Consider the following 27,921-nt stretch of genomic DNA (forward strand, 5'->3'; position numbering starts at 1 on the left):
GCTGCTTTCAAACTATGATCCTCAGAGCTCAAACTCCTGAGTAGTTAGGAATCTATTACTTTATCTGCCAGGGTTTTGTTCTTCTGACTTTGGGCTCTTTAAAACCACGTCCCTTTTCACTCACTAGTGACAGGTGTCGCTGCAAGTGATAGCATGCTGGTGGGGCAGAGGCAAGATAACTCCATGATTATATTCCAGTCTCTCAAGGTGGCCACTGCTAAGAAGCAATATGGACTTGGATTTTCTAGTAAGTACAGATTTGTAAACAACCCTTCGGTTTTCTTCTCTGACCTCCACTCTTTCCAATTCAAGGCAAATGACACACTTTATTTCTCATGCTGCTTTACTGTTTTAATTCCATTTTCCAGGAATAAAAAAAAGAAGAAGATAAGCTAGTATCTTCCCTTTAAGCTAGAAAATAGTAGTGGTACATTTTACTGGACTGTGGTTTAGAAGAATTAATTCCTGATACACTTCTTTCCTGTAGACTTAACTCCTTAAACCTCGGGAACTGAGCCTAAAATGATTGCAAACCCAACAGAACTTAACTTTTGAACACAGTTTGACAAAGCACATTGCCAGGCTCCCATGGAGAAGGACCAGGAGAGCGATGCCAACCCCACTTGCATCTTTGGACCTGAACTCTTCAGGAAAGACCAAGAGATAGATGGTGAGCAAAGGAGCTTGCCTCATTCCTGATATGCTGTCCCAACTCTCACCCCACTTGGCTCTCATTTAGAAAACCCCTAGCTACAGAGGTTCTTCTGTCTCCATTTGACAGGTGACTGCCTGAGTCTGCATAAGAACCCTACCCTTTCTAAATAGGAATCTTTGGGGCAGGGCGGGGGTGGGGGGGCATTATCTGGTAACCGTATTGGAACCTGAACTCAGGGCGGTTTGCTTGCTCACGCCTGGCCCTCTACCACTTGAGTCACATCTCCAGTCCACAGGTGTGGATCTTAATCCACAGTGAGCTTCCAGTGTCTCCAAGGAGAAGGCTGGGTCCCCGATCTCATGCACTTCAGCGGGTCCAGCCCACTCACTTCACTCTTCAAATCCTGTTTGTGTGTGCATTTAAAGTAACAAGAGGAACAATAGCTTCCGGTATGGTTTTCTGATCTATGTTCTTTCTGAGCATCGGTGTCTGACTCAGACAGTTACAGGACAGGATATGATTCGGTCTTCTAGCAGCACACTGATTATCAGGAACACAAAATAAAGAAGGAACATTGTGAAGCCCAGAATCTTGTTCATTCTCCATTTGCATGATGCAATTGAAGAGATCACAAACAGGAGCATGAGGAAAAGCAAAACAATTGCACAGAACAGGCCGTTGCTGCTGACTGGAACCGGCTGTAATCCATTGATAAGAGAGAAAAGCAGCCAGGGAACAGGCAAGCTGCAAGGTTAAAGAATGAGTATTTATGATGCTTATAATAACCTCACATACTTAATTCATATTTTCTGCTTAAAAAGCACTTTTTTTTACATACAAACACACACAAATTGTAAAATGGGAGAAAAACTGCGAGGCCCATTTCACATATGAGAAAATAAGAGGTTTGGGGAAATGAAATGATTAAGCCCAAGGACTAATCTTTGGGGAGAGCCTAGATTAAAACGAGTACTATGGGGGCTGGGGATATGGCCTAGTGGCAAGAGTGCCTGCCTCATATACATGAGGCCCTGGGTTCAATTCCCAAGCACCACATATACAGAAAATGGCTAGAAGTGGCGCTGTGGCTCAAGTGCCAGAGTGTTAGCCTTGAGCAAAAAGAAGCCAGGGACAGTGCTCAGGCCCTGAGTCCAAGCCCCAGGACTGGCCGAAAAAAAAAAAAAAAAAAAAAAAAAAACGAGTACTGTGAGTTTGAGCTTTATATTTTTCCTGCATGCCTAATGACATTACTATAACTAAGCCAGATCAGTACATATGTGACTCTTACATCTAAATTTCTAGGCTCAAGGCCTGTCTCAAGATAAAATGTATTTAAGGGGCTGGGAATATGGCCTAGTGGCAAGAGCGCTTGCCTCCATACACATGAAGCTCTCGGTTCGATTCCCCAGCACCACATGTATGGAAAACGGCCAGGAGGGGCGCTGTGGCTCAGGTGGCAGAGTGCTAGCCTTGAGCGGGAAGAAGCCAGGGACAGTGCTCAGGCCCTGAGTCCAAGGCCCAGGACTGGCCAAAAAAAAAAAAAAAAGTATTTAAATTCTTTAGCGATTAGGGCTCACCTATTCCTTTTTACCATCATCTGCCACTCGAATCCATTATACACATGTACAAATTCAGAGTAAAGGAACCAAATCTAGGATGTCATTGAGGAATGTGGGCCTGGGTGTTCTGCTCTGACAAGGCTGAGAGTTCAGGGAGAGGTGGGAACAGGAAGCAACAATATAGCTAAGCATGGGTAACTCATGCCGGTAATCCTAGCCACTCAGGAGGCCGCGATCTGAGAATACTGGTTCACAGCCCGCCCCAGCAGGCAAAAGTCTATGATATATTTACCTCCTGCTGACTGGAACAGGCTGTAATCCATTGTTAAGTACCAAAAAGCTGGAAATGGAGCTGAAGCAGCCAAATGCTGTTCAGAGCCTCTGAACCCAAATACAAAAGAGCAGGAGTATCAAAAAATAGGGCCTCCTGAGTAACTAAGATTGTAATCATAAAATGCTTTGTTAAATGGCAGCTCCTTTATACAACTACTTAAAAATAAAAATAAGGGCCTCAGGGAAAGCATTTCATGGGCATACACCCCTGCCTTTCATCCCCAGCACCAGAAAGCAAATAAAAAAAGTGAAATGAGGGACTGGGAATATGGCCTAGTGTGGTAAAGTGCTCACCTCGTATACATGAAGCACCACATATATAGAAAAAGGCCAGAAGTGGCACTGTGGTTCAAGTGGCAGAGTGATAGTCTTGAGCAAAAAGAAGCCAAGGACAGTGCTCAGCCCTGAGTTCAAGGCCCAGGACTGGCCAAAAAAAAAAAAAAAGTGAAATGACTCCTGCCCTCAGGTGCCTCCCACCTTGTATTTACCTATATGGGAACCTGGAATGGATGCACTTCACTTTGAAGTCGGCTGTAAATTCCAATCAGCTACATTTAAGACAACATCCTAGTTCTTGAGTCAGTATCTTCATTCTGTTGTCCCACCTACTTCGTTAGCCTTGTAGAAAGCAACAATACAGCAAGGCCTGGGTGGCTCATGCCTATAATCCTAGCTACTCAGGAGGCTGATCTCTGAGAAATCATGGTTCAAAGGCAGCCCAAGCAGGAAAGTCCATGATATGCTTATCTGGACATGGAGCTGTAGCTCACGTGGTAGAGCAAAAAAGCTCTGGGCCTTGAGTTCAAGCCCCAGGATCAGCACACATACCCGCGTGCACACACACACTCAGACACGCACACAAGCAACAGCATAATGTCTAGTGTCTAGTTGAATGAAGAAGAAAATCAGCGAGCATGGCTAGGAGAATTACATCCTAAGGAAGGAGAAAGGAAAGGATAGAATCCATTGCCGCTCACCCCACGGTGATGTCGAATATGTTGCTGCCCACTGAGCTTGACACAGCCATATCTCCCAGGCCCTTCCGAGCAACAATCACACTTGTGATGAGGTCAGGAATCGACGTGCCCGCTGCTAGGATTGTCAGACCCATAATCTCTTCAGAAATACCTATGGTTTCACCGACCTAGTAAAAAGCAACCGTTAATGAAACACGATGGCGACACCTGACACCGGACCACTCCAGCCACACGCTGCCTTGTGCGAACAGAGTGCCTTCTGTAGAGCTCCGTGCGTGCCGTGGCCTAGCGAGGGAGGGGTGGCCACAGATACGCTCCCTTCCTACTACACCATCCTCAAAGAATGGCCCTTCCAAAGTCGGCTACTCAGGAGGCTGAGATCTGTGGATTGCAGTTCAAGGCCAACTCAAGCAAGAAAGTCTGCGAGTCTCTTATCTGCAATTAACCACCAGAAAACCAGAAGCAGCGCTGTGACTCAAGTGGTAGAGCACTATCTTTGAGCAAATAGGCTCAGGTCAGGATCAGTGCAAAAAAGTAAAAAAAAAATAAAAATAAATGTTTATGTCAGCATTTCCACACAACCCTTGCTGTGTGCCAGGAGCTAAGAGGCTACGGATAGAAGTACAACGGATACTGCACAGACTCTACTCAGCACAGTGAGAGCAAAACGCTTACAATTTCTGCTGTGTGTGAAGTGCTAGTCTAGGCAGAACTGAAAAGCCCTGCATGCTCAGATGCAGAGTAGTTAGAGCCAGCATGTGAAGAACCTTCTGGATCATGGAAGCCACGCTTTGAAAGCACAGTGCTTACACTACTAAAAGTCTACTTGGGTGTGTGTGTCTGTGTATGTGTGCGTGTGCATGCATGCGTACACACACCAGTCCTGGGGCTTGAGCATGACCCTGAGCACTGTCCCTGAGCTTTTGTTCTGAAGGCTAGCACTCTACCACTTGAGCCACAGCTCCACTTCCGGCTTTTTAGTGGTTAAATGGAGATAAGGGTATCATGGCTGGGGATATGGCTTTGTGGTACAGTGCTTGCCTAGCATGCATGAGGTCCTAGGTTCAATTCCTTGGTACCACATACACAAAAAGTAAATGAAATCAATCAAAGAGTGTCATGGACTTTCCTGCCCAAACTGGCTTCGAACTGGGATCCTCAGAACTCGGCCTTGTGAGTAGCTAGGATTATTGGCGTGAGCCACATTCACGAAGCCTTCCTGAACCACCGGGAAAGCACAGGTCCGCTTGAGCTTTGATACTGCCTTGTACTGGAACGCCAGCTGATGCCAGATTGAGTTCCTGCTGACCACTCACCTGGTGAGCCCACCACACCATGAGGTAGGAGAACATGGCTATCCAAATAATGGATCCCAGGAAGGTGATAACAAAAAACTTCCTAGATTCCTGTTGGAAAGGATGCAAAGGAAGAGGAGTAAGTTGCAAAGGCTACTGGCTCTGGGCCCCTCTGAGGCAACCCCAGAATCAGCAACAAGGTCTGGTGGAGGACTGTGGAGGATCCCAATGTCTGCGTGGAGCTGAGGTGCCCCCTGTCCAGTGAGCACCTGAGACAGATGGGTGGGGGCCATCAGAACACCAGCAGGGCGTTCTGTAGTCACCACACAGAAGCGAGCCAGAACCAGATTCCTATGTGTGCTTGGCGTTTGCAAACCCCTGCCCATCCTCCACACACCTCTCTGGACCCAGAGACAAAAGTATTGAGTGCATCATTCAGACCTTTCCTTTCAGAAAGGATTGAGAAGGGGAGAAGTTTAAAATGAGTTTATCATGATAGAGTCTCCAGGCTATAGAATGGTTGAGACTTTGGAAGCTTTAACCAGAGAAGAGCTGTCCTGTAGAAGGCTTAGCCAGGCACTGGTGGCTCCCGCCTGTAGTCCTAGCTACTCAGGAGGCTGAGATCTCAGAATCACAGTTCAAAGCCAGTCCAGGTAGTGAAGTCCATGAGACTCATTGCCGATTAACCACCAGAGAACTGGAAATGGAGCTGGAGCTCAAAGTGGTAGAGCACTAGCTTTGGGCAGAAGATCTTGGGGACAGTGCCCGAGCCCTGAATTCAAGCCCCATTATGGATTTAAAAAATAATAATAGGGTTTGATCACCCTGGGGTTTTAGAATACCCCTAATGAAGTATGGAAAGGGTATAGCGGTATCATTCCCAAAATATAAACAAAAACTGGTAGGAATCCAGGAGGACCGGCTCACACTGCTTACACTGGTAGGCAGGCCTCGGGCTCACCCCAGTGCTGTGTCCTGCGCACGGTCCTCTCCCACATCCTCACACGGAGCCCTGGGCCAAGCGGAGTGTCCCTACCCTGCCCCTCTAGCGTGTGGGCCCGGCGTACCTAGATCCCCGCAGCCTCCTTCCTTGGGACAGGAAGCCCCAGGACCCCCTGCGCCCACTCACCGGCCTGCGGACGTCAGGCACCGTCAGCCACAGCGGGAGCACGATGGGCAGGAGGAAGAGGTAAATGGCCTGCTTCTGCCGGGTCGCGGGCCATTCCAGGGACAGAGGCTCCTCTTCTCTCTCCTCCTCTTCCTCTTCCTCCTCCTCCTCCTCTTCCTCCTCCTCTTCTTCCTCCTCGTCTTCACTCTCCCCTCCATCACTTCCCCCTTCACCATCTGCCCCTTTCTCCTCCCCATTTGCGGCTTCACCTTGATTGTCGGCCTCGATTCCCTGGATTTCAGTTTCATCTTCTTCACTTTTTACTTCACCATCTCCTGCTTGGATTTCTCCTTCGTGTTCATCTCCTTTTCCTTCTGCTTCAGTTTCCCCTTCGGGTTCCTCTCCTTTCTCTTCTGCCTCAATTTCCCCTTTGTGGTCATCTCCTCTTGTCTCGATTTCCCCTTCATGCTCATTGCCTCCTGCCTCAGTTTCCCCATCATGTTCATCCCCTGCCTCAGTTTCCCCTTCGTGTTCACCTTTTGCCTCAGTTTCATCTTCAGGTTCATCTCCTGCCTCCATTTCCCCTCCAGGCTCATCTCCTCCTGCCTCCATTTCCCCTTCATGCTCATCTCCTCCTGCCTCCATTTCCCTTTCAGGTTCGTCTCCTGCCTCAGTTTCCCCTTCTGGTTGAATTTCACCTCCATTCTTCTCTTTGGTTTCACCTTCACCAGGAGCTCCACCCTCTTCTCCTGTCATGTCTCCTTTGCTCTCGGCTTCAGCCACATCTTCCTGCAATCCAAAGTCCACAGATGAGTGTATGGTAACTGTTCTGCTCGTTTCCCTTCTCAGTTCCCCCACCCTTTGTTGTTGTTGTTGTTGTTGCTGTTCTAAGAATGATATCAGAACACTTAAATATTCCAGGGAGAGAGCTAGCTGCTTGTTCAGCTTTGATTTAGTCCTTTTCAGGAGTGGAGAACTCTCACCACCTGCTTCTGCCAACTTTGACAGCGCTGTTTGGTGTAAAGTCCAATTTTAAATCAAAGCTCCCCTTGCCATTGTGTATCTATTTATTCTTTGAGACCACACAGAACACGCCTAATTGTTCTTCCACAGGACAGCTCCGGTTAAAGAGACTATAGATCTTGATGAACTCATTCTAAATAGCTGTATCCCCAGGGGACATCCAGAACCAACCACAGACCATACGTAAGACTCTCACCTCCCTTTCTTTTTTTTTTTTTTTTTTTTTTGGCCAGTCCTGGGCCTTGGACTCAGGGCCTGAGCACTGTCCCTGGCTTCTTCTCGCTCAAGGCTAGCACTCTGCCACGTGAGCCACAGCGCCGCTTCTGGCCGTTTTTTCTGTATATGTGGTGCTGGGGAATTGAACCTAGGGCCTCGTGTATCCGAGGCAGGCACTCTTGCCACTAGGCTATATCCCCAGCCCTCACCTCCCTTTCTAAGAAAGTCGCCTTCCATTCATGTTGCCTCTGGAACATAGGCTTGAACGAATAGCACCATGTCCTTTGGTGATCACAACATATTGCTGAGCCTACTAATAAAACTCCCCAATCGTATGTATAACATTGTGATGTAGATACCTATTTATTGCACATTTTATGTGCCAGGTATCATGGTGAGTGGCTTGGTAATAATAGCACTTGCTATATTTCATAAATCAGTTCATGATAGGGCTAGCATGCTAGGACTAGCATTATACCCACCTTACAGATGGAGAAATGAGAGTAAAGAGAAGCTGAATAGCTTGCCACTGTCCACCATTTTTACATTACAAAGTTGGGGCTTCAGCATGTATAGTCCAGTTCTCAGCCTCTTAACCGCCATGCTACCCTGCTTTACAAGTACTAGAACTGAATGAGACCTCTGGCTCCCCAGATCAGTAGCCCTGGGGAACTTATTAGAAATGCCAACTTCCTCCAGGCATTGGTGACTCATACCTGTCATCCTAGCTACTCAGGAAGCTGAGATCTGAGGATCATGGCTCGTAGCCAGCCTGGTCAAGAAAGTCCATGAGACTCTTATCTCCAGCTAACTACCAGAAAGCCAGAAATGATACCATGGCTCCCAGTGGCAGAGTCTGAGCCTCGAGCACAAAAGCTCAGGGGCAGTGCCCAGGCCCTGAGTTCAAGCCCCAGAAGTTATACACACACATACACACACACACACACACACACACACACACACACACACACACACACACACACTACCAATTTCCTGCCTCTACATGTACCATTGAGTTGGGATTGGGAGTAAGTCAGCAGTACTGAGCATGCTCACAAGTGCTCCCAATGTGTTCATCAGCAGACCAGTGTCTGGGGACCTTGGGGCTGCCTCCTCCACACTAAAAGCCATTGATTCTGAGGGTCTTCAGATTAGCTCTCAGCTAACCTGCTAGTCCTGCTGTCCCTGAGCAGTGAGTGAGCTGGACTGTGTGCTACGGAGAAAACAAGTCATCTGTGGCAAGTGTCGTGGTAACTGGCACCCCCCAAAGGATGTTCAGTGATTCTCAACTCCGCTGTATATTAAAACCACCTGGAGGCTTTTTAAACCATTGATGCCCAAGGCCCCACCCCAGATATTCTGATTTAATTCACTTGGGGGGGGAGGGGAAGGGAGGGCTGTTTTTTAAGCTTTTGCAGACCTCGGATGAGCCTGTGCTTTGAATACGGTGTGGGGAGTAAGAAAGATTTCGTTCTGAAACCATTCCTGCTTCCTTGCCCTCCCCTCCCCAGGCCTGGAGGAGATGAGAGTCCATTAAAATCACAACTATCTGGGTAAGAGACTCTCCATAACCACCTGTACCATCCTCCTCTGAGGACTGTCCCCCATTCATAGCCCCAACAGAAAGGATGGCTCCCTTTTGTCTTGTTGCAGTCAAGGTCCCCTGCCTCTCCCAGATCCAAGCTGGATCCTGGGTCTGTGGCTCCAGCTGCATAGATTCTTTTTAGACTGGTCACCAGTCACTAATTGCTTCTCTGTAGTCTACAGGACTGGGGTGGTGGTTTCAGAGTCCAATGAATGAACGAGGCCAACGACAGAGCCTGCAGGCAGGGAGGGAGAATGATGAAGGCTCCCAGGTGCCATCTGAGTAGGTCTGGCTCCTGTGACAAGCTGTGCCCTGTCCCACACTGCCGTTCCAGATACCTCTCGGTTCTTACCCCAGCTTTGCTTGGGCTGGCCATATTGGGCCTACTGAGACATTCGGGATGCCCTGAAGAGCCCTAACGTTGCTGGACTGTGGAAGAGAGATGGTTGAAAGCTTCTGGGCATTGACTAGGGAAACAAATAAAAGAATGGGGTTGAGACTTGCAAACTGAGTATTTCCTGTGTGTCGCTCAACCTCTATTGGACACAGCTCTAGTTGGTGCATCAGGGAAGCTTTGTGGCAAAGGAGACATTTATACCAGGCCCGGACGGGATGCTCAGTATTGAAAGATGGAGGTGAAGATGTCCCAGGGAGAGGAAATCAAGGAAGCAAGGCCCGGAGGTGGAAAAGCTTGGGGAGACAAGGAGTTCAGTTTGGCCGGAGCACAGTAGGAGGAGAGGCTGTGAAGGCAGTGTTGTGCTGAGATCAGAAGACCCTGTGGGGTGAGGCAGGCTCCTGGCCAATGCAGCAGCAATCAGGAGCCCAGAAGGTTCTAAGGCCTTTGCGCAGGAGCATCCCACCACACTTGAAGCTCAGGACTCGCCTCGTCTCACCAGCCCCATGGTTCCTGACAACCTCAGAGACTATGGCATGTGGCCATTCACAAGGCGTTTTCATACAACCGTCTGTCACACGGAGATGTCAGGTCAATATCCTGGCCCCAGGAAGGTTTGTACAGGTTCAAGTGAGTCCAGAGAAAGGTTAATACTCTCTCCAGCGGAATAAAACTAAGTCGGATTTAGTTTCATTCCTAAAATACTAAAATCAGGATTTCAGGCCTCTAGAGAGGAAGTCATTTGGGGCCAGAACATCCTTCCCTGGGCCTTCTAAGTCCCTCCAGCTGTGCAGAGGCTGGGAGCCTACCTGACTGCCAGGATCTTCCTCCTGATCTCCCTTGGCGGCTGGAGCAGGGGCTGGAGTAACCATGACGGCAGGGAGCTCGGCTGGCTCCTCCTCTTTAAAGGACAAACATGGGTTAGGTGAGAAGAGTGGAGGGATCTCTGAGAGCAGCGGGCAGAGACACAGGTGTGAGCGGCTACGGGGCGGCTGGCTTGCTGAAGGCCTGTTTGGGAAATTGCTTGTTGGTAGGAAAAGCAAGATGGTAGTGTGTGACTTGTTCTTGTCCTGTTCCCTGATAGGGTATCCGGGAAGTGGCCATCTTTGTTCCCCTGTATACACCAACATCTCCTGGCCATGATGGCCAAGGATGCTACGGACAGTTGGTGAAATGAGCAGAGATCAGGCTCATCTCCCGGCACTCGGGGTCTGGTTCTTTGGGGAAGTCTCTTTGAACCTCAGTTTGTTTGTGGAAGAAGAAGAATTGCTGCTAGTCCACCTACCCCTGGGGTTTGCTGAGTGGACCAGGCAGGGCTGGTGTGCAGAGCCCATAAGGAAATAGCTCTCCGACTCCCCTAGTCCTGGCTCCTCCCATATCGGGTGGCTTTACCTAGCCACACTGTCCTTGCGCAGAAGCGATGGGAAGAGGAGGCTAATAGTCTCAGTCGGGGTGCAGTTTAGCAAACAAAAACAAGTGGGAGCTGAACAACCTGCTGGCCTCTCCTGGCCTGCCCCGTCTAAGGAGGAGGCTGAGGAAATGCTAGAGGTGGCTCACAGGTGGCAGCCATATCCACAAGAGCATCCTAGACTGGGCCCTGGTGGCTCACACCCGTCATCCTAGCTACTCAAGAAGCTGACAGCTGGGCTGGGGATATAGCCTAGTGGCAAGAGTGCCTGCCTCGGATACACGAGGCCCTAGGTTCGATTCCCCAGCACCACATATACGGAAAACGGCCAGAAGCGGCGCTGTGGCTCAAGTGGCAGAGTGCTAGCCTTGAGCGGGAAGAAGCCAGGGACAGTGCTCAGGCCCTGAGTCCAAGGCCCAGGACTGGCCAAAAAAAAAAGAAGCTGACAGCTGAGGACTGTGGTTCAAAGCCAGCATGGGCAGGAAAGTCTGTGAGCCTCCTGTCTCTAATCAACTACCCCAAAAGCCAGAAATGGAAACGTGGCTCATGTGGTAGCCTTGAGTACAAAAAGCTCAGGGACAGCACCCAGGCCCTAAGTCCAAGGCCCTAGGACCAGGACAAAAAAAGCATCCTAGAATCAAGAGGATAAAATGAAGCAGCCTACAGAACAACCTTAACTCATCATTCAATCTGACTGGTTCAGAGAGGCCAAAACGTGTGCCTCCGTCCCTGGCCTGTGCCAGCAGCTGATGGGAGGTGGCAGAGGAGAACCCACTCGAGTGGCCATTCTCTCACCTTCTGGTTTGCACTCTGCCTTGGCCTGGGGCTGGTCTCTGGCCTCCTGATTCAAGCTCTCCTGCTTGTCCTTGGAGGCCCGGGCTGCAAATGAGAAAGGAAATGTATCTTATCTGGGACGACTGTGACCTCCCGACCAGCCATGCCCTTCCAGTGACAACCGCAGCAGCGGAAGTGGAGGGAAAGGCTGGCCTGTGCGTGACCGCTGGTCTCTGACCTTACTAGGCATCTTCATGGTGCTCTCTGTCACTGACTATGAGCTTGGCAAGTCACTTCCCTTCCCAAGGTCTCTTTCCTCTCTCTGGTAAAATGACTTGGTTGAGTTCAGGAACAACAACTAGGATTTGTTCCTTTGTGAGCTCAAATGACAGCTGTTTGAGTTTTAGGTTGAGAATCCTGATCCAAACTTAGTTTAGGATTGATTGGTGATGTCTGGGATGGGCAGGGCATGAAGATCAATTTTGGCCACCCTAGGACCAAATGATCTGTAATGGTTTCTGTGTGTGGACTAGAAGTCGGCGGCATCTTTCTATGCCTGCTGCTCCAGTGGTTCTGGTGGCCGTGTTCCCGAGCCTTCTCTCCCAGGTGGGAAGGGTAGCAAAGCTCTTGGTCCCAACCCTTTGAATCCCAGACACCTGGAGTCCAGCCAGGGTCTCTCCAGATCCCAGTGCCCGTACTTGGCTGCAGGCCCACAGTGCACCAGGAACCCAAATGGCTGCTCCGATTTCTAGGCAAGGAAAACACAGAAGGCACCTGTCTTCTACTGTGACTGTGCCAGGCAACATGAAGCGTGGCTTCTAGGCAGGAGAGGGAGCTGTGCAGCCGAGGAAGGGGGGGGGGGGTGGAAGGGAGGGAAAAGCAAAAGCACCAATGAAAAACCAGATGGCACCTCAGGACATCAGGCTGGCTCTACCCCGCGGGTACCAGGTCATTTGAGAAGCCCGTGCTGCCTCTCTAAGCTTTAGCATCATCTTTCTTATAAAGCAAACAGTATGACACAGTCGCTGCACACCCCGAGGGTCCGTGAGACAAAGTCCAAGTGCTTAGTTGCTGCGAAGCCTCATCGGTGCTGTCACTTAGCGTGCTACTGCTTGCGGTACTGTGCGGATTCAGCGCAGTGGAACTATTCACCTATAAAACCTTCCAGAGCTGCGTGCCAGGGGCTCACCCCTGTCGTCCTAGCTATGTGGGAGCCTGAGATCTGAGGATCATGGTTTGAAGCCAGCCTGGCCACACAAATCTGACTCTTACCTTCTATTAACCAGTAAAAGCCAAAAGCAGAGGCGTGGCTCAAGTGGTAAAACACCAGCCTTGAGCAAAAAAAGAAAAGAAAGAAAAAGAAAAATCAACAAAAACCTTCCAGAGTTTTCCACGTTGTCCACCAAGTATATGAATTTACACATGGCTGTGTTTAAAACAGCACCTGGGACCTAGAATTCACCATAGCAGCAGCAGTGTTGTGTTGTGATGTGATATGATGATGTTACATGACAATGATGGTGACTTGACGACAAGAGTCAAGAACGGTGGTCCCACCCAGGAAAACAGCTCTGCACGTGGTGTGAATTACAGGGGACCTGATCACCTGTCCATACCACAGACTTGAGGAAACTGAGGACTTGTAGGGGTGGAAAGCTGGGGAGATCAAAGCCTCTGTCTGTATCCAGGATGGGCAGGGAATCAAACATGTCTGCAATTTCTCCCTCTATCCCTATCTCCCAAACTCAGGTGGAGAAGCACCCCCAGGTGTTCCTGATGCCAAAGCACATCCTCCTGTTGGCATCAGGAAGCTGGCATGCCACTGCCTCCTGCATCCGGACAACCCCAGGGCCCCCAGGACCCCCTTGGCCTTGACCAGGCCCCCCACGCTTCCATTGAGCAGTGCCCAGCTGGATGCTAAAGGCTCGCTTTCCTGAACAGCTGTGCCCTGTTGGCTGCAGGGAAGGGGGAGGAGAAAACAAACAAACCTTTCTTTGTCTCACATCCCTCATCCTAGGCCCTGGCCTCTCATTTCCTGTGCCACTAGGGAAAGCAGGTGAGCTTCAGGGTGTCCCCCACCCCTTCCTCTCACGCATCTGAGTGAGATCACCGAGACATGTGGGCGCCAGTGGCTCATGGCTGTCGCCCTAGCTACTCAGGAAGCTAAGAGCTGAGGATCGAGGTTCAAAGCCAGCCTTTGCAGGAAAGTCCATAAGACTCTTATCTCCAATTAAATACCAAAAAGCCAGAAATGGCGCTGTGGCTCAGGTGGTAGAGTGCTAACCTTGAGCACCGAAAGCTTGGGGTCCAGGACCAGCACACACACACACACACAAAAAAAGATCTGTGGGATCCTGGATAGGAAAAGCTCCTTCGCAGGGAGGGAGAAGACGTTTCAGACCACAGGACATGTCTCTTCTATTCATCAACATTGTGGAGAGAGTTGGAACATATGCAAAGGGTGGAAACATCTGGATAGACATCTGGAAGCAGCCTATGGAAACAAACACCCAGAGAGTCCTGGGAACAAAGGCCCGCGAGGTCCCAGCCCCTCCTGGACCAGGCTGGGCTCTCTGAGCGGACTGCATTCCAGAGCACATCACATCAGCAAGTCCTTCACCTCAGGGTGTGCCCTGATCTGCCACACTCACAGTGTGCCGGGCACCCGGGCACCCGGGCCTTGCCGGGAGTGACGTGATTGGCTCCCACGGCACTGGTTTCCTCACACACACACACACACACACCCTCTCCATGAACAGCGAACAGAGAGCGGCTGGATCATCTCCTTAGTTTCAATCTCCTCTGACCTCAGCCTGGCCTGAACATCACATAATCCTGTTAAGACAAATAGGCCAGCTGACAGCTGTGGTCACAGAAATGGCCTGGGCAGGGAGCCCTGCTCAGGAGAAGGTCATTATCACCAGGGACTGGTCCGGCAATGGTTCCTTCCTTCCCTGGGCTGAGCCCTCATCATCCAGAGCTCTGCTCTGGAACCCAGAGGTGCTGGTTTTCTCCAGCCAATGCTTTTCCTCTCTCAGCATGTCTGCTGAAGCTCCCCTTAAAGAATTCCTATGGGGGGCTGGGAATATGGCCTAGTGGCAAGAGCACTTGCCTCCTACACATGAGGCTCTCGGTTCGATTCCCCAGCACCACATCTATGGAAAACGGCCAGAAGGGGCGCTGTGGCTCAGGTGGCAGAGTGCTAGCCTTGAGCAAAAAGAAGCCAGGGACAGTGCTCAGGCCTTGAGTCCAAGGCCCAGGACTGGCCAAAAAAAAAAAAGAATTCCTATGGAAGATTTTATCACTCGTCTTTGAGGCTGCTTTCGTCATTGTACAATCGGTATAAATATTTTCAACATCTGATACCTAGTGTTGGATCTGAAGAGGAAGCTTTATGCCTGGGGGGGTGGTGTGTGTGTGTGTGTGTGTGTGTGTGTGTGTCTGTATACACACCAGTCCTTGAGCTGGGAGCCTAGGCACTGTCCCTGAGCTTCTTTTGCTCTACACTAGCACTCTACCACTTTGAGCCACAACTCCACTTCCAGTTTTCTGGTGGTCAATCCGAGTTAAGAGTCTCATGGACTTTCCTGCCTGGGATGGCTATGAAACAAGATCCTCAGATCTCAGCCTCCTGAGTAGCAAGGATTACAGGCATGAGCCACCAGCACCTGACACCTGAGGGATTTTTAAGCCCCTCAAATGAACCAGAAAGATCCATCAGGGTGCTGCTCCCTGGGGCTCAGCAGCTTATTCTCTTGCATCAGATTCAGTCACAGTGAGGCTTTGGCATTTGCTCAGAAGCAAATGGCCTCCTATTACTTGAGTTCAGTTCTGAACCAGCGCTCCAGAGAAGGAGGAACTCGAGGGGAATCTAAGAGGCACCCACGAGAGCCTGACAAGTATGTTGGGAGCTCTCTGAGAAAGAGAGACTGGGGACGGGGAGGCCAGATTTGGTGAGGTGGATGATGACCCTCTCCGCTGCCATCATCTGTCAAGTTCAATGCTGGCCTCTTTGCACTTCAGACCCTGCTCTCACCATCGCCCTTCCCCTTCGAGGTCATAGTAGACGCCACGGGTGTCGTTTGGGCTTCCTGGCTGGGAGTAGGACTGACTGGCTTCCTAGGAGCAAAGGGCAATGCCATTCAAAGCTTGTGGACTGTGAGGCCCTACAAAGTACCCCCGGTTAGTCATTCTGGGCCAAGCTGGAGCCCTCAGTGGGACGCGGAGGCTGGATCCCAGCCCCGGCCAGAGCAGAAGACATGGCATTCCTGGCCTAACTGCGGGTGACACCCTCCATGTCACAGAGGGGGATACTGAGGCAGGAAAGCAGTGGGATGTGGACCTAAGAATGGTCCCGTGGCCTTCTGGTAAGTGTTTGACTTTTTTTTCTCTCTCTCTCTTTTTGGTCCTAGGGCTTGAATGCAGGGCTTGAGCACTGGGCCCCTGAACTTGTGTGCTGAAGGCTAACACGCTACCCTTTTGAGCCACAGCTCCACTTCCGGTGTTGAAGTGATTCATTGGAAATCAACGTCTCACAGACTTGCCTTCCCAGGCTGCCTTCAAACTTCCAATCCTCAGATCTCAGCCTCCCGAGTAGCTGGGATAACAGGTGTGAGCCACCGGGCGCCCTCTGCCTCTTGCCCCTCCCCCGCCCCGCAGCTCTTCTTGGGTGACAGGAGGAAGGAGCGGGCTGGAGAGAGGCCTTGCTTACCTTCCCCCAGGGGGTCCAGGCTGTGGATCATGAGGTGGAAGATGGTACTGCGGATGATGCTGTTGTGCAGAGAGGCTGAGCTGCTCCCTCGGATCAGCATGGACGGGAGCTGAGCAAAGGGAGAGCCGTACACGCCTCAGTGGGCCCCTGCCCAAGCCAGACGAGCCACACCCATGCCAGGGCCTGGCTAAGCCGCCTCCTTCCCACAGAGACCCTGGGAGAAAGCACTCGAGCCTTCACCTCAAACCAGAAGGCGCCATCTCATTAAAATGCATACTTTCTTCTAGTAACACAAAACTGGCCCACTACTGGGAGACCACTGGATGTGGGCACGGCCCTTTCGGGTTCAGAGATCGGTTGTGTTTTATCATCGTCCTAAGGCTATGACCCCCATCTACAGAAAAGGAAACAAAAACCTCAAAGCAACTGCTTGACTCTGACGTCAAGCCTGGGGTCGGATCAGCACTCAGATCTAATGATTCCCAGTCCAGTTTTATTTTTCTCCCCTACGCTCAAGAGATTGTCACTGGCACACACATCTGGACTGCACCCAGATGTGAGGCACACTCAAGTTATCATCTGATTCACACAACCAACACTGCAGGCCACGTCTCCCTCCCATCCCTCTCCATCTGGCCTCTCCTGCCATCTAGTGTCTGTGTGCGGTACTTCACAACAGGCCTCGACGACCCTATGCCTGGCGGATTCTCACCCAGCCTCTCCTTTCCAAATTCCTCACACTGCTTTCCACACCCCATAAGCCGAAGGGTGACGTCACTCACAGTCTCAGACTCACGTTCCTTCACTGCTCATCCTATTTTTCTCTTAGTTCTGGAGCATTCTAAAGTCAAAGCCCCCAGTAGTTTTTGTTTTGTTCTTTTGTTTGGATCAATCGTGCAACATTGAAGCTGGAAACTAGGACCGGGAGTCTCTAGTCCGAGGAGTCATTTGTAGATGCAGGACCGGAGGCCCAAGATCACACAGCAGACTACTGGCCAAGCGAGCTGTGACCCTGGCTTCCCCGCTCCTAGAAGGCCTAACGGGGTGAGAGGCCTTGACAAGGCAGCCCCTCCTTCCTGGCTCCCCCCTGGTAGCTGCCAGGAGTTTCCCAGGCCTGAGCACCTCAGGTTCCCCCCCCACCCCCAGAATCTGAACCACAGTGCTCAGGGTGTGCAGTGGAATTCTGAGACCCTGCTTTGTTCGTGATGGGCAGATTCCACACAACACCCACCTTCAGCCTCTTGTTGTCCTGCGGTTGTTCAGTCGTTCCTCCATCACTGGGCTACAAACAGGAATCACAGGAAGACGAGAGTCAAGAAAAGCCATGGGGTAAGAGCCACCCCTTTCCCCCCCACTTACTTATTTCCAGGGAAAAACGTCAGCTATAACAGATACACTCAGAGATAACTCGATGTGCGCCCTCTTCACTCACCAGGAAACCTCACTCCTCGTGCCTCAGTCTCCCCTTCATTGTCACCTTTCACCTAAGGATGATTCTCTTTTATAGGTGCCTATTCCTCTGTGTGTGTGTGTGTGTGTGTGTGTGTGTGTGTGTGTGTGTGTGTTCAAGGCTAATGCTCTACCCCTTCTGGCTTTTTAGTGGTTAATTGAAGAGTCATAGTCTTTCCTGCCTGGGCTGGCTTTGAACCACAGTCCTCATGTCTCAGCCTCCTGAGTAGCTAGAATTACAAGCATGAGCCACCAGCACCTGGCCCTTTTCTTTTATTGCATTTTGCAAGGGTTCACTAAGTATTTGTTAAACAAATGAATCCCTGCATTTTCCTCCAAATACATTTAATCTATTTCAACTCCTCTTCCCCTCTCGCGTCAATTTTCTACCACTACAAAGACCTCTCTGTTCCTTTCTGCTTACCCAGTCCTATCCATTTTTTCAGAAACTTCTGGGTGAATTCCTGTATAAAGTTTCCCCAAATGGCCCCTTCTCTCCCACCCCCTCACTCCATTCACCATAATTCTTCCCAAAACCTGGATGGCAGCAATGGGGCCCCTTTGCCAGGCTAAAAGCTGGCTGTGTGGTCAGATTGGGGCTGGCTGGGTTGTCGGGGGAGTTGTGGGGCACAGACGGAAGCAAGGTGGCCCTGTACAAGGTAAGAGGAAGAAGCACGAGGCCCAGAACATTTACCATGTGGACCCCTAGCCTGCCATTTTGCATTCCAGCCACTTAATACCTGAACTATTCTGGGTGAGTGTGTGTGTGTGTGTGTGTGTGTGTGTGTGTGTGTGTAACCATGCGGCAAACTTAGGATGTCCTCATCTCTTTTCCCCTCACCTGCAGCATGGTATCTTTTACACACGCAGTAGGTGTTCACGAAAGGTGAGCTAGATGGGTAGGTATTCCCAAGTGGCCTCCGGGACCCACTTGAGGCATCAGGGTCACAAATGTTTACCCCGTGATCTATGCTTTCCTCACCCTACCAACCTCCATTGTCCCAACCAGAGGTAGACTTAACTGTCCTCTTTTCACTCTTCAGCTTAGAAAATATAGAAAATAGTGCCTGATCTAGGGCCTTCCACCTGCCCGTCATTCTTCCCGTTCCTATTTACTGAAAATTGCCATGCAGATGGCTTTAAGGATAAAATATGTTCAAGGTACAGAGTCTATGTCTAGAAAGAAATGAAGACAAATACAATATAGACATGAGACAAAAATAAAACGTGGGCCTGGGCACCAGTGGCTCATGCCTGAGATTTTTTTTTTTTTTTTTTGGTCAGCTCCTGGGGCTTGAACTCAGGGCCTAAGCACTGTCCTTGAGCTTCTTTTGCTCAAGGCTAGCATTCTTGAGCCACAGAGCCACTTCTGACTTTTTCTGTTTATGTGGTGCAGAGGAATTGAACCCAGGACTCCATGCATGCTAGGCAAGCACTCTGCCACTAAGCCAAATTCCCAGTCCAAGAACTGAGATCTGAGGATTGCAGTTCAAAGCCAGCCCTAGGCAGGAAAGGTCTATGAGAGAGACTCTTATCTCTAATTAACCACCAGAAAACCAGAAGTGGCACTGTGGCACAGAATAGTAGAGCACTAGCCTTCAGTGAAAAACCTCAGGGACAGTGCTCCAGTCCTGCATTTGAGTTCAAACCCCAGGAATGACAAAAAAAAAGGCAAAAAATGTGGCTGTGATATGCAATGAATAGATAGATAACTGGGTCAGAAAGACACCCTGCCTTAGATAGAATCTGAGTTAAGTTTTGGAAGATAGGGAAGATCTGAATGTTGGGTATTATGCACAGTTGAATGTAACAACAGCAATAACTACTCGGAATCTGAAGGAGGTGCTATGCATTTTAACCAATCTCTTGAATTCTCTCAAGACATGCCTATATGTTTACTGGGATAAAGGAAGCTGCATACATAAACTTCCATTGTTCCAACCATCACCCCGTTTTTTCCTGTTCAACCGTCACTCACTGAATTCTCTTTAGAAGCAACAAAGTGTGAGGGCTTACCCTTGAAGGTGGCTGGTAAGGCCCAAGAGAGACTGATCTTTGCCCCACGATGAGCAATGATTTTTGTGCCTTTCAGATTGATTGGGCCCAAAATATTTTTCTGGGGGTTCTTTGCTCATGACTAACCTTTTCTATGTTCTGCCAGCATCAAAGTCCTTCACAACCATTTACTTTTTCCTCCTCCTCCTCCTCCTCCTCCCTCCTCCTCCTCCTCCTCCTCCTCCTCCTCCTCCTCCTCCTCCTCCTCCTCCTCCTCCTCCTCCTCCTCCTCCTCCTCCTCCTCCTCCTCCTCCTCCTCCTCCTCCTCCTCCTCCTCCTCCTCCTCCTCCTCCTCCTCCTCCTCCTCCTCCTCCTCCTCCTCCTCCTCCTCCTCCTCCTCCTCCTCCTCCTCCTCCTCCTCCTCCTCCTCCTCCTCCTCCTCCTCCTCCTCCTCCTCCTCCTCCTCCTCCTCCTCCTCCTCCTCCTCCTCCTCCTCCTCCTCCTCCTCCTCCTCCTCCTCCTCCTCCTCCTCCTCCTCCTCCTCCTCCTCCTCCTCCTCCTCCTCCTCCTCCTCCTCCTCCTCCTCCTCCTCCTCCTCCTCCTCCTCCTCCTCCTCCTCCTCCTCCTCCTCCTCCTCCCCCCGCCCCTTGTTTTTTAATGTGCTGGTTTTGGGACTTAAACTCAGGGCCTGGGTGCTGTCCCTGAGCATTTTTGCTCAAGCCCGGAGCTCTACCACTTGAGCCAGAGCTCCACTTCTACCTTTTGGGAGGTTAATAAGATTCTTACCACTTTCCTGACCCAGCTGGCTTCCAACTAGGATGCTCAGATCTCAACCTCCTGAGTAGCTAGGATGGACAGACGTGAGCCACCAGCACCCTGTATAACCATCTTCTTATTCAGGACTACTAACACCATGAAATAGACAAGGCTAGAATTCTTACTGCTACTTTGATAAATGAGAAAATGGAAATACAGAAAGATTCTATGATTCATCTACACTGTCAATCAAGACAGTGACAGAACCTTCCTGATCACCTAACTCCGCTTAGAAGGTGGTAGTGGTGGTATGTGGCTTTTGTGGGAAGAGGTTTTGTTTGGTTTGTGGTTATTGGACACACACACACACACACACACACACACACACACACACACACACACTAGAAGTCCTATTTTCCTAAACATAATGGGAGAAGTAGTATTGAACCCACATTCCCTAGCAGGCCCATTTCAAATCACTGACATTTCTGGCATCTGGGCATAAGCGTCTGTGTACATGTGAGTGGTCCAGGGGCCCATTCAGCAAGTCTGACAAGAAAGTGCTTTCTGGGCTGGGGATATAGCCTAGTGGCAAGAGTGCCTGCCTCGGATACACGAGGCCCTAGGTTCGATTCCCCAGCACCACATATACAGAAAACGGCCAGAAGCGGCGCTGTGGCTCACGTGGCAGAGTGCTAGCCTTGAGCCGGAAGAAGCCAGGGACAGTGCTCAGGCCCTGAGTCCAAGGCCCAGGACTGGCCAAAAAAAAAAAAAAAAAAAGTGCTTTCTGAATCAGTCCCTATCACCAACAGGCTTCCACATTCACCTCACAGCACACCGCCCTCCCCTGCTCCTCCCCTCCCCCCCCCCCCCCCCCCCCCCGTCCTCCACACACTTAGCAAAGGCAGCTGAGCACCAGGGGCTCACGCCTGTCATCCTGGCTACTCAGGAGGCTGAGATCTGAGGAGTATGGCTCAAAGCCAGCCCAGGCAGGAAAGGCTGTGAGACTCTTATCTCCAACTTACTAGTAAAATTAAGCTGGAGCTAGAGCTGTGACTCAAGTGGTAAAGTGCTAGCCTTGAGCACAAAACGCAAGGACAGCACCTAGACCCTGAGTCCAAGCTCCAGGACCAGTATAAAAATAAAAGACATTTGTTGGTTCTAGAGTCCAATGAATTTAGGTAGCAGAGCATCCAGAATTCCTGTGAGGTTTTTTTTTAATAGAACATAAATAATCTAACTTTGTATTTAATCTCAGTATATGTAGAAAGAGAAGATACTACTGCATTGTACAAATGTCTGTAAAACCTCAGCAACGAGCATATATGTGTCCATGGAAATAGCTGTTGGACTACTTGATCAGATGTTTGGGTTTTCCTGTTAATATCTGTTCCTTGTACACTTATTCTGTCATCGGTGAGCACACACTAGTAGATGACCACAAAAAGCTCCCACAAATTGTCTAAGGAAAAGTAATCATACAAGGAGAAGCGATTATAACCCTTAGCTTCACACATGCTCAATAAGCACTGCGGCACAAAGCAACGCCCCAGCCCTAGAAAGGCTGATCTAGAATTGTGAATTCGGTTGATGTTTTAGTCGAGACTACTCAGGTGGCTAAAGCAAGAGGATCTGGAGTTTGAGGCTAGCCTGGGTTACATAAAGAGATATGAGAGAGGGCTGGGGATATAGCCTAGTGGCAAGAGTGCCTGCCTCATATACACGAGGCCCTAGGTTCGATTCCCAGCACCACATATACAGAAAACGGCCAGAAGCGGCGCTGTGGCTCAAGTGGCAGAGTGCTATCCTTGAGCGGGAAGAAGCCAGGGACAGTGCTCAGGCTCTGAGTCCAAGGCCCATGACTGGCCAAAAAAAAAAAAAAAAAGAGATATGAGAGAGAGAGAGACAGAGAGACAGAGACATAGAGAGAGAGACAGAGACAGAGAGACGGGGGGAGGAGGGAGGGACGGAGGGAAAGAAGGAGGAGGAGGAGGAGGAGAAGAGAAAGAGGAAACAAAAGGGAGTATGGGAGGGGGAGACAGAGAATGCTAACCATTTGGGTTTTGTTTTGTTGGACAATCAAAGGAAGATGAAGGAGGAAACCCTAGGTAGGATAGCTCTCTGGGAGCACAGCAGATGGAGGTGGGTGGCGGAGATTGCCCATGGATTGCCTCCCTGTGTCAACAGCGGGCAGCTCGCCACAGAGGCCACTCATAGAAACCCTTAGGAGAAATGCCAACCCTGACAAGAAACACGAGGACCAGTTCCTACAGAAAGACCAGATTGATCTGCTTGGAGTCTTGCTTGTTGGTTAATTTGTGTGTGTGTAGGGGTGTAGGTCCTGGTACTTGAACTCAGGGCCTGGGCGCTGTCACTGAGAGCTAGCAATCTACCACTTGAGCCACAGCTCTACTTCGGGTTTCTGGTAGTTCATTGGAGAGAAGAGTACATGCCTGCTGTCCCAGATACAGAAGAAGTGCAGTGGCTGGGCCCCGTGTCATGTGCCTGTCATCCCAGTGGCTTGAGGAAGCACAAATAGGAGGATCACAGTTCATACTGGCAAAGCAATAAAGTGAGACTCTATCTCAAAAATTAACTAACACAAAAAGAGCTGGAGGTATGGCTCAAATGGTAGAATACCTGCCTAGCAAGCACCAGGCCCCAATTTCAAATCTCAGTACTGCCAAAAACAACAGACATCTTCACACCAATATATGTCTATTTGATAATATTATGTTACCTTTTTTTTTTTTTTTTGGTCGGTCATGGGGCTTGAACTCTGAGCCTGGTTACTGTCCCTGAGCTCTTCAGCTCAAGGCTAGTGCTCTACCATTTGAGCCACAGTGCCACTTCCAGTTTACTGGTAATTAATTGGAGATAAGAGTTTCGTGGACTTTCCTTCTCAGGCTGGCCTTGAACCTCAATCCTCAGATCTCAGCCTCCTGACTAGCTAGGATTACAGGCATGAGCCACCAGTGCCCGGCCTATGTTTCCTATTTTTATCTTTGAATTTTTTTTCCAGACAGTATCAAAATAGACATTCTAGAGTTTTATATGTATGTATGCATATATTTGTGTGTATGTGTATATGTATGTATTTAAATTATACATATGTATTCTATATGTGTATATAGATTGTACATATTATATAATATAGTGTATATGTATATATGCATATAGATTATATATCTATGCATATGTGTTTATGTATATGTGTATTTAAACTATATACATGCACATATGTGTGTATAATATATACATGTATATACATTTGTGTATTTGTGTGTACATGTGTGCATTTGCACTATATAAATATATACCATATATGGCATACATAGTGTAACATACTATAATCAATACTTAATCATTTTATTTTTTTCTGGCAGTAGTCTTAAAGACATCCTGATTATAATCCTTCACCCCCCCAAAAAAAAATACCACTTTATTTTGATTCCAGACACTCAGGGAAAAATGAACAGTGATGTGAAGCCCTTCCGCTAGGAGCCTTTCCGTTAGAAAATGGACCATCTCTGTTGAGGATCTCCAGCCTGGGCAGGCGAATGCCAACTCAAACACAAACGGGATCTGTCTCAACACATAGATAAGAACAGAGCTGCTTCCAGAAGCTTCCAAGAGCCTCTGAAGAGCTTTTCAAAGTCTGTTGTGAGGCTGGGTGCCAGTGGCTCACACCTGTAATCCTAGATACTCAGGAGGCTGAGATCTGAGGATCATGGTTCAAAGCCAGCCCAGGCAGGAAAGTCCATGAGATTTTTTTTTTTCTTTGCCAGTCCTGTGGCTTGAACTCCAGGCCTGGGCTTTTTGTTCCTGAGCCTCTCTGTGCTCAAGGCTAGCACTCTACCACTTGAGCCACAGCACCATTTCCTCCTTTTTCTGGGTAGTTTGTTGGAGATATGAATCTTACAGACTTTCCTAATCAGGCTGGCTTCAAATTTCAATTCCCAGATCTCAAACTCTCTCTCTCTCTTTTTTTTTTTTGCCAGTCCTGGGCCTTGGACTCAGGGCCTGAGCACTGTCCCTGGCTTCTTTTTGCTCAAGGCTAGCACTCTGCCACTTGAGCCACAGTGCCACTTCTGGCCATTTTCTGTATATGTGGTGCTGGGGAATCGAACCCAGGGCTTCATGTATATGAGGCAAGCACTCTTGCCACTATATCCCCAGCCCCAGATCTCAAACTCTCAAACTCTTGAGTAGCTAGGCTTACAGGTGTGAGCCACTAGTATCCATCTTGTGAGATTCTTATCTCTGATGAAAAAAAAATCCACCAAAAAAACAGGAAGTGGAGCTGTGTGTGGCTCATATGGTAGAGCACCAGCCTTGATCAGGGGCAAAAACTAAAGGGTGGCACCCAGCCCTGAGTTTAAGGTCCAATACACCCCTCTCCCCACAGAAAGGGCGATTGTTTAGGTTACACAAATTCTATTGTGCTGGATCCTGCCAGAACTGAACTCATTTGGGCATACTACATGATCATACAATGTGAAGACGGGACCTTTTGGTGAGGAGTTGGACTCTTGTCATTCTCCCTAGTGAGGGAGGAAGGGACCTGTCTGCCGTCACACAGTAAATAAATTACAGGTCGGATCAGACCAGCGCTCAAGTGTTCTAGCTCTGAGTTCTGTGCCCTGACCAGAACATCACATGATTTCAAAATTTCTCAACAGAGTGAACTTTCTCTCACCTCCCACACATGGTGCTGAGGTTTTTCTATTTCCCTCCATCCTGCCCACTCATCACAATTGCTCTGGATTAAGTAGCTAAGTCCTTATACTCTTCGCACGCCTTCGCACGCGAAACTTCATCCCACCAGCAGCCTCTCTGACGCTTGCAGCAGGTACTCTGAGCCAACCTGGGCCCAAACTCACCCCGGTAGAAGAAGAGAAACGGGGTCTCTATCTCTACAGCACCTTTACTTCCAAAGAACAAAACACTTTCGAATCCATTTTCAGAGGTCACTTTCCCAATTTAATTTTATCTTCCAGATTATTGAATCAGCAATTAATTTAGCAAGAAAGTCCCTCAAGAGGGGAATTCTGCACCAGGAAGCCACAAGTCAAGTCAATACAGAGAGCTCTGTCGTCAGGGCTGGCTTTTCAGTGGGTAAGTGGAGCTTCTCCCCCCACCCCCCACCATGGGGCTTGAACTCTGGGCCTGGGCGCTGTCCCTGAGCTCTTCAGCTCAAGGCTACCACTTGAACTGCAGTGCCACTTCCGGTTTTCTGGTGGTTAATTGGAGATAAGAGTCTCATGGACTTTCCCTGCCTGGACTGGCTTGGCACTTTGATTTTCAGATCTCAGCCTCCTGAGTAACTGGGATTACAGGCGTGAGCCACAGGTGCCTGGCTCCCACTTTGGATCCTCCCCTCCCTCCATCCCTTCACTTCAAAGCCGCTAGAGACCCCTGAGCCAGCCTGTCCTTACCTTGCTGAGGTCCCCCAAGGCCATGACCTTGGCCATGGGCCTCCTGCTGAGCTGCTCTTTCACCCAGCACTCGATCTGCTTGTTCCACTTCATAGTGAACACATAGAGGGCGTAGGCCAGCAGCAGCAACAGGCTCTCCCACCAGGCAATGAGGCTGTCCAGGAAGAAAACGATGAGCATGGAGAGGTCCAGGATGTAGAAGGACACGTCCCGGAATAAGGGCCACCAGGTGAGGTTGAGGATCTCCCGGGAGAACAGGGCACAGGTGCCAATGACGAAAAGGATGTTGAACACAGCAGAGCCCACGATGGTTCCGATGCCCACGTTGCTATGGGAAATGAAGACGCCGATGAGGGAGGTGAAGAGCTCTGGGCCGAGCCTCCCGCCGCCATGAACGTAGCTCCTGCCACATCCTCAGAGATCTGGAGTTTGTCTGTGATGACGCCCAGGGCTGGGACAAAATATTCATCGCAGACAATAGCCAAGGCTACAAACACGTACATCATGCCAAAGATATGCAGAGCCACCCAGCCCTGCTGCCGCTCCTCCACACTAAACAGATCTGGGGGGTACTCTGCCTTGGGGTGAGGCTCTGGCCAGCTGGGCAGCAGCACTGAGGGGCTGGGTGCTTCTGGGAGCATGGCCGTTGTTAGGCTCGGGGAGGTGGGGAGGGGCAGTGCCGGGCCCGGCTCCACAAACACACAATGAGTGACTCGGGTGGTTGGGTTTGCCCTGACTTTGGGGGCTTCTGGGGTGCTGCGAGCTGTGGAAGGGCGGTTGGTCAGTTCCCGGGAGGTGGCTGAGGGCGTTCTAATAGTGGGTATATCTGTCACGAGTGCAGGTCTCCTCGTATTCTGGGGAGCAGAAGATGCTTTGGTTTTTGCCAGGACGTTGCCTGCCATAGTGTTGAGGGTCACTGGTCCCTCAGAGATGGCTGAGGGGTGGTCTAGGATTGCTCCCTGGGGAGTTGTCTGGAAGTCCTTCTCCATGGCCCTCCAGAAATTGACTGGACTGTTGTTACCTTCTAGCCTTCCGGAGCCAGTCAGGGTGTTCTTTTCCATGCTACTTCTTGGAGACGTTAAAGTGCTTGTTTCTATCACCTCAGGTGTCAGGGGAGTCGGGGTGCTTGGAACTATTTGCTTGGGAGTAGCTGTGGGGGTGGCTTGAAGTATTCTCTTGGGAGGGCTGCTCTCTACTCTCTCGCTGGATGTCCACGGTTCACCATCTTTCTCTGGTGTCCTGGTCACGTGACTTATTTCCCTTGCCATGGATATGGAAGGTGCATAAGAACCAATTCCTCCGGAAGGCGATGGGGTATATTTCTTCCCTTTTCCCCTGGCTTGTGTTGGGCTGTTGCTCTTCCTTTCTCCCTCGGGTGTTGGGGTATAATGTCTTCCCATCTGACTGCTTGATGTTGGGGTGTCATGATTTGGTACTCTAGTAGGTGTGGGTAAGGGCTTTTCCTTCCCTCTTTCTGTGCGTGTGGTGGTTGGGCTGTAATTATTCTTTGGTGCTAGTGAAGTGATCTTGGTGGTTGTTCTGGGTATACTGGGGGGGCTCTCCATTGTTCTGCTAGGTGCTGCTTCATCGACTGCACCTGGGCCCTGGGGTGCCAGTGTCTCACCCGCCATTTCTGAACTAGCTTTCGGAGGATGACTGTTCACTTCCCTCTCATCATTGGGCAGGTCCCGGCTGGCCAGTTTGATAGGCTGCTGTTGGGAAGAGATCTCTGTCCACAGCGAGGAGAGGCCCCGGGGTCTTCTCAGGTGCTGATAGGTGGAGCCGATGATCAGCATTCCCAGAAGGAAGAGGAAACGACTCCATTGAAGCCGTTTGGGCCTCAGTATCCGCCTCTCCTGGGCCCCCATCCTGAGCACCTTCCCCATAATGGCCAATTTTGTCTGGTTAGAGAAGGCCGCTCATTCTGTCCTTGGAGAGATGAAGGATGATCTGGGATTCAGATTGGCGAGCAGAGACGATTTCTCCATGAAGCCCAGCCAGGAGATGAGCAACACACCTAGCAGGATGTGAAGAAGGTCATGAGAAGTTATAAAGGAAGTTGAGGTCCAGTGCAAGTAGATTATTTATTAAATCTCTAATGGATGTCTATACATATTATCAAACAAAAGCTAGGAAATATTAGGCATGCCTATAACAGTACTACATTAGAAGTGAGTTGAGTAAGCTGGGCGTGGAGGCTCATGCCTGTAAATCTCAGCTACTTGGGAAGTGAGGATGGGGGTTC

At 49.9% G+C, this 27,921-nt stretch overlaps 1 protein-coding gene across 1 annotated transcript; it reads right to left on the reverse strand.

The window, feature by feature from the left end:
* On the reverse strand, positions 1-27,562 carry Slc24a1 (solute carrier family 24 member 1). Its single transcript, XM_048333179.1, is given in 10 exon segments — positions 1-1,399; positions 3,525-3,691; positions 4,841-4,930; positions 5,949-6,716; positions 9,955-10,046; positions 11,349-11,432; positions 16,039-16,147; positions 17,270-17,320; positions 25,677-26,050; positions 26,053-27,562. Coding segments are annotated over 10 exon segments (3,495 nt in total). The 3' UTR covers positions 1-1,149.
* Between the last annotated feature and the right edge of the window lie 359 nt (positions 27,563-27,921).

Source organism: Perognathus longimembris, chromosome 23 (assembly GCF_023159225.1).
Source record: "Perognathus longimembris pacificus isolate PPM17 chromosome 23, ASM2315922v1, whole genome shotgun sequence".
Classification (NCBI taxonomy): domain Eukaryota; kingdom Metazoa; phylum Chordata; class Mammalia; order Rodentia; family Heteromyidae; genus Perognathus; species Perognathus longimembris.